The 6,926-nt window shown below is 35.3% G+C and overlaps 1 protein-coding gene across 1 annotated transcript; it reads left to right on the top strand.

Annotated features, from left to right (window-relative positions):
- Positions 1-900: 900 nt before the first annotated feature.
- Positions 901-6,579, top strand: LOC143610993 (putative E3 ubiquitin-protein ligase RING1a). Its single transcript, XM_077085328.1, has 11 exons — positions 901-988; positions 1,097-1,151; positions 1,627-1,702; positions 2,477-2,511; positions 4,620-4,678; positions 4,999-5,080; positions 5,168-5,288; positions 5,389-5,430; positions 5,522-6,010; positions 6,174-6,284; positions 6,379-6,579. Exons 1-11 carry the CDS (start codon positions 901-903, stop codon positions 6,577-6,579), a joined length of 1,359 nt encoding a protein of 452 aa, XP_076941443.1.
- The last annotated feature ends 347 nt before the right edge of the window (positions 6,580-6,926 follow it).

Here is a 6,926-nt window from a genome sequence, read left to right on the forward strand (position 1 = left end):
CAATCCGTTTAACTTGGATTGACGTTTTACAAGGATCATGTTCGGATTATGTGATTTTAAACGTGTCTAAACAAGTGTTGTCTATAACACAAATATATATAAAAATGGTGTTTAAAGACGTAGCATAAACATACATTGACACAAATCAACACATTAGTAATATAAAATACTACAATAGCCATGTCATGAACTAACTACACCGATGTCCATCCAAGCTCGACTAGGCTCGAGCTTCGCTCGTTTAACCTACACGGAGCTCAAGCTCGGCTCGTTTCGATTTTTATTTCTAAAGCTCAAGCTTGGCTCATAAATAAATTTTCAAGCTCAGGCTCGGCTCGTTTATTGTTTCTTAATTAACTTTTATTATAATTATTTATATATATTTTTTTTCAGTTATATTTATACATGACATAATATATAAAATTTAATAACCGGCATACTCGTTTAGGCTTGTGAGCCAGCTTGTTTATTAAACGAGCTTACTTTTAAGCTCGGCTCGATTGAACTTTTTCACAAGCCGATCTCAAACAGTTCAGCTCGTTTACACCCCTATTCAGAAACTAGCTTGAAAACTTGAGCTCAAGTCAGCCTCAAATTTAAACTGGCTTGAAAACTTGAGCTCAAGCTCAACTCTATTAGACGAGCCAAACAAACAAGTTAACAACCGAGCCAATACCATTTCAAGCAACATTCGAACCGAGTCCATTGTGTAAAAGTACCATTATACCCCTGAAAAATGCATGCGTGTCCCCCCTTCACAACGTACAACCCAAGGACATTACCGTCAACAAAAACCCCTCAAATCGTAATTCGCATATCATAATACCAAAATCAAACTCACACACACAGAGTCACCGTAATATTATTATTCGGTGCTTGAACCACCGGCGACTGGAGTCAATGCCTGCTCAAAACCGTCCGGCATCCGATGACGTGGACCTGCAACGTAACAACCAAAACGACGCCGTAGAACAAGAAGCACCACAAGGTTTGTATATAAACTTTTAATTCGTCTAATTATACGTTCCGATTACGTGATTAAGCGTTGAGTTATCGTTCCGCATTAGCGATGATGACGTCATTTTGTGTTAAGCAGAGTCGGATGATAACGATGATGACGGAAGCTCGTCCGCTAGCGATGAAGAAGACGAGTGAGTTTTTGCTTTGATTCTGTTCGTTCGTAAGCTGTATATTAATATATACACATATATATACAGATATTTTGACCTAGGTTTATTGTGACTGTTCTATTTCGGTTTGCGACAGCCGATAGCGTACTGTTAGTTGTTACGGCTTACGAGTTGTGATTTTGATTATGTTTAGTGTGTTTTGTAGTGTGATTGAGTTATTGAGTTGTTGTATTGGATTTGTGTGTCTCTAGTAGTGTATTAGTTGAATTTTATGAGTGTGAAGCGTAGTGTAAGAATGTTAGATTCATAATAGTTGGACAGAAGCTCTACGAGTGAGTTTGCTTTAATTCTGTTCATTCGTAAGCTGTATATTAATATATATACTGATATTTGACCTAGGTTTATTGTGACTGTTCTGTTTCAGTTTTCGATAGCGTATTGTTAGATGTTACGGCTTACAAGTTGTGATTTTGATTATGTTTAGTGTGTTTTGTAGTGTGATTGAGTTATTGTATTGGATCTGTGTGTCTCTAGTAGTGTTTCAGTTGAATGTTATGAGTATGAAGCGTAGTGTAAGAATGTGTGCTTTGTAGTGTGATTGAGTTATTGAGTTGTTGTATTGGATCTCTGTGTCTCTAGTAGTGTATTAGTTGAATGTTATGAGTATGAAGCGTAGTGTAAGAATGTTAGATTCATAATAGTTGGACAGAAGCTCGACGCTTTATTCGTTCTCTTCTTATAGATGCAGATAATTTGCTCTAGGTTGAGTGTTTATCGCTTCTGTCTGCGATCGTGTTATGTTGCGACGCACGTGTTGCGGTTTTGATTATGTTTAGTGTGTTTGGTTGTGTGATTGGTTGTGATTGGACTGTTGAAGACCGGCGTGTTATTTAATTTGAGTGGTTTGATTCAGTAAAAAGCAGTTGTTGCATTGGATCTGTATGCCTCTAGTAGTGTAATAGTTGGATGTTATATGTATGAAGCGTAGTGTGAGGAAGTTATGTAGTCATCGTGGCCACTCCAAACACGATTTTAGATTCAACTACTACACTACTAGAGGCATACAGATCCGATGCCACAACTGTTCGTTTACTGAATCAAACCACTGAAATTAAAAAACATGCTGATCTTCAATATTTCAATCACAATCGACCACACTAAACAGAAACAAAGTTGCAACTCGTAACAACTAACAGTACACATTCGCAAACCGAAACAGAACAGTTACAATCAAACTAGTCTAGTAGTGTAATAGTTGAATGTGATGAGTATGAAACGTAGTGTAAGGAAGTTTAGTAGTCATCTATATAGTGGCCACTCCAAATGCGGTTTTAGATTCACAATAGTTGGACGGAAGCTCTTCTGCTAGCGACGAAGACAAGTGAGTTTGCTTTCTGTTTGTTCATATGCTATAGATACAGATATTTTGCCCTAGTTTTATTGCTTCTATTCTGTTAGTTGTTATGTGTTGCAATTTTGATTATGTTTAGTTTTTTTGTGGTATAGTAGTTGAATGTTATGAGTGTGAAGCATTGTGTAAGGAAATTTAGTAGCCACTTCAAACACAGTGTAAGATTCAATTGGTTGTGATTCTGATTTTGGAAATAGTAGTTGAATTTTGAAGCTTCAAAGGTGTTTTTATGCAAGTTTATCAACTGAATGTAAGCATTAAGGTCAAAACATAATTTCTGAGGAGATGGATTATTTTATGTTCAGGTGTGACTTGTTTTTAAGGTGTACTGATTAGGAGATTTTTAAGAGAAAATAGATATATGGAACAACTGAATTTTCCTCTGATATACATGTAATTTGTGTAAGTCAATATTATTTGCAGTAGTTCAAGTGCTTGGTAAACTTTCCAAGTTTGAGTTTGCTATGCTATTAACTTATTAAATGAAGTAAAGTTGTTCATAGGATTCAAATATTAAACTCATGTACAAGATATGCAACTAGTAGTTGAAAAGGAGATGTTTTTAGCCATATACTACATTACTGCTCGTAAACTACCTTTTTTTCCAATAGCAATTGTATATTTGGCCATTTGGTGTTCTAATAGTATGCTCTCTTCAGTGGTAGAATGGGAAATTGGGAATGCAGACATTTTCTTTTGAGTAAATGTCGACTCAACTCTTGAAGAACCAAACTTTATGTTAACACCACTAACAAATTCTTCTAGCATATTTAAAAAAAAAAAAAACTCCTTGTAGTTGTATGTACTTATATTCTGTCCCTTTACTCCCTTTGAAATCTTCTATATGTTATGCAGAAAAGAGATATGCTTGCCTTTTGTAAACACACTCTGCAAACATTCCAGATAACCCCCATTTATGAATGTGGCATAATGTGTAGTCTATAGACAACTCTTTTTCCTAAAAAACTTTCCCGTCTGGCATATGAAAGTCCTTATTTACAACTATAGAAAGGTAAGAAAGCATATATGTATGTGGCATAATGCTGTAGGAACTGCATAGGAATTGAACTTTACGAGTACAAAGAATTTTCTCTTCCCTTAAATACGGAAAAGATCAATATGGAAGAATTTGAAGGGAAAAGTTAGATAGTTGGAGGGATATATGGTAATTTACTAATAGTGGTGGAATCCTTTTTCTGAATTTTGGTATATAGTTATCTCTCAGTTTGCTTAAGAAATGAGGTATTTGTATGAAAAAAAGTGTGAATGCTACATTCTTCAGTAGTCAGTAGGCAAGCCAGCAAAACATCTCTCCATTTAGCACAATCATGTCACATCTCCTGTCATGAAATGTTTCTATCATACAAGCTGATAATATGGCGTATGCAATAATTGGGTAATGAAAATGATAACTGCTTATAAATGCTTGAAATGTTAAAGTCCTGTATATTAAAGCCTCAAGTTCATTATTTCTGTGGGAAACCAAGGTTTATAAGTTCTCAATCCAAATTTCATGTGCTTATGTAGGATAAAAGCTGTTTATTAGGATAAGAGATGAAAACTTTTAACTATACTTCTACAAAAATTATTATTACAACTCGTAATCATAATATAAAAATCCACACTTTTTGTGCCTACCACTCTTGCAGTCTTCTTCTAGTTCGTTTTTAGTCCTTTTGTAGTCTCATTTGCTTCTCCAAAAGTGTATGCCAAGCTAGTAAAGGATTCTGTAAAGATAGACATGGGCTTTTTGTCTAAATTATTATATTTCTTGTTGATAATCAAGTAACTAAAATGTATAATTCCCTTTGTTTCTGGTCACGTTCATTGTTGATATTTATATTCTTGAAGTGTAAGAGCATAAATGTTTTCTTGTATACATTGGATATAGTGCGTACACATGTGTCCACATGCACATATGCTGTTTATAACAGATATGAACGATTAAAAAACAGTATTATCTTGTATTACTTAAACCTGATTGAGTTATCTGAAAAAAAGATACTTGATGTGTTATATCTCTCACACCGCAATCATGTTTTCAATAGTATGTATTTAGCTGTTTATTCTGTTTGCAGGTTTGTTTATGTGAAGTTGGCTGATATTCGTGACGACGTGCAATGCCCAATTTGTTTAGGTACTATTTCCGCTTTCAAATTTTACTTAATATAATATGGGTATCTCATTACAGGCGAGCAAGATTCAGGAGTATATTGTGATATTGTCGGCCTAGAGAATATGCCAATTACTAGAAAGCTAAAATATGAAAATCGAATGTGTTATTCATAGATATAACTTAGTCTTGATTATTCCATATGTTGCTTTTAGAAAATTATTTCTCGTCATATTACATGAAACAAATAATGAAGAAAGTATTTAGAACTAAACTATTTTTGTCTACTTGGATATTTAAGTTAAAAATCATAGTTTTATCATTTATGCTGGTTCTCCATATAGGTATAATTCGGAAGACCAGAAAAGTTATGGAATGCCTTCACAGGTTTTGCCGGGAGTGCATAGACAAATCAATGAGACTCGGGTATTGTATAAAAGTTTAAAACATTTGGATAGCCTAAGTCAACTTGGTCTTTATAATCTTTGACTTTGTTTGACCAATATGCAACAGGAACAAAGAATGCCCTGCTTGTCGTGCTCATTGTGCAAGCCGTCGTTCCTTGAGGGATGACCCTAACTTTGATGCCCTGATTGCATTGTTGTACCCTGACATTGATGGATACGAGGCAGCGGTACACATTTACCAATTCGCCTTCATTTTGATAATACAATATTATTTTTTCTATGATAATTAAGCATTTAAATGTTCATGTTTTTTTTAACTGAACAAAGGAAGCTGCCTTTTCTACTGATGAAAAAGCTAGGAATAAACAGGTGAATTCAATATCAATATACTTTATTTCAAGTATTATTATTATTTTGATATCTCTTGTATTATTATTATTATCTTGAGTGATGTTTATAGATCCAAGCGTCGATTGAACAAACTTCTCGTCGCCAATTAGAAGCACTTGGAAAAAAGAAGGCAAACGCTAAAGCTACAGAGAATACATATGTCAGAAGGTCACAGTCAACCACCCGGAATCTCAGGGGAAGAAAACGTCGAAGGTCAATTGAGTCTGAGGATTCTGAAAATGAGGTCGATGCTGATAATGGAAATGAAGGTAAAGATTCATCTTCTACAGATGAAGCCGAGCCCGCTACAGAAGTGAAACTGATAAGATACAAGAGATCAAGTGGTGCAAATGTAGGGCTTGGTGACAATAAACCAGAAGGTTCTAGAAAACCGGTTGGTGGGCCTGTTGCGCCTGAAAATTTGGCCTGGGGCGGTGGCGGTATGAGGAGCCATACACGCCATGGTGGTGGTCAAAGTGGTGCTGGTAAGAGTGCAAAGTACAGTCAGCAGTCAAGGCTGATTCATCATCTCCAAAAGTTACCCAAAAATGATGATGAGGTAAATTTTGATTTCTTATATGTTCAACAAAATGAAACAAACAACAATGCCTTATAAGCAACACATTTGAAACTCGAAAGTCAAATGCGTTATGTTTCTTGTTTTTGAATTTTATTCATGACCCGTTGTGTTTGACTTTCTTGCATGATATGTTATATTCCAGCTAGATGTTAATCTCGAGCTCGTAGCTTTGAACAAACAAAATGCACCCGATTTGCAAAGTTTGTTACATGTTTGCTGCAAGCCAACCATGACGACTACTAGTATCCGTCAGGTTAAACATATTTTCTAATTCTTTGTTTTTGCTTTGTTTTTTTTTCCTTTCTTACTGGTAACAGATGTTGGTTTGGTGATGTGATTCTAATCAGTATGTTGCTAGTAAAAACGGTTTGCAAGCTGATGAGATTGAGTTGTTGGTAGTGAAGGACATCATTCCGATAAGCCTTTCGAGTGCTTCAGCTGCTCAGCAATCTAAACTCGTTACGGGTGAATTGCAACTATTGGAAGGCCTTCGATTCGTGTCAGATGTCAAAAATTCCAGTCAAATCAATTTTGTAAGCTCTCTTTAACCAAATAATAAGTTAACGGGCACACATAAGCTCACACAGTCACACTTTGCTAACAACTTTGTATACTGGTTTATTTGGATAAAGTTGTTATTTGAATATTATAATATTTGTAAATCTGTAATCAAAATTAATGCAATAGTTACATGTAAAAGAAACTCGGGAAACGGTTGGGGTATCAATTGTGTTCCATAGAGAGATTGCGGGTTTAATTGATCAACCTGAACACGACCCATATTTTTTTATTCATGAAAAAAAAAAACTCTCTCTAACCTGCAGACACTTAAAAGCGTGTTACCTGAGCACGACCCGTTTAACCCATGTTTCTAAATGTGTCGAACGGGTTGTTT

Source organism: Bidens hawaiensis, unplaced genomic scaffold, assembly GCF_021521415.1.
Source record: "Bidens hawaiensis isolate Kalapana, Puna unplaced genomic scaffold, B.hawaiensis_p1.1 tig00002236_1, whole genome shotgun sequence".
In the NCBI taxonomy this organism is placed as follows: domain Eukaryota; kingdom Viridiplantae; phylum Streptophyta; class Magnoliopsida; order Asterales; family Asteraceae; genus Bidens; species Bidens hawaiensis.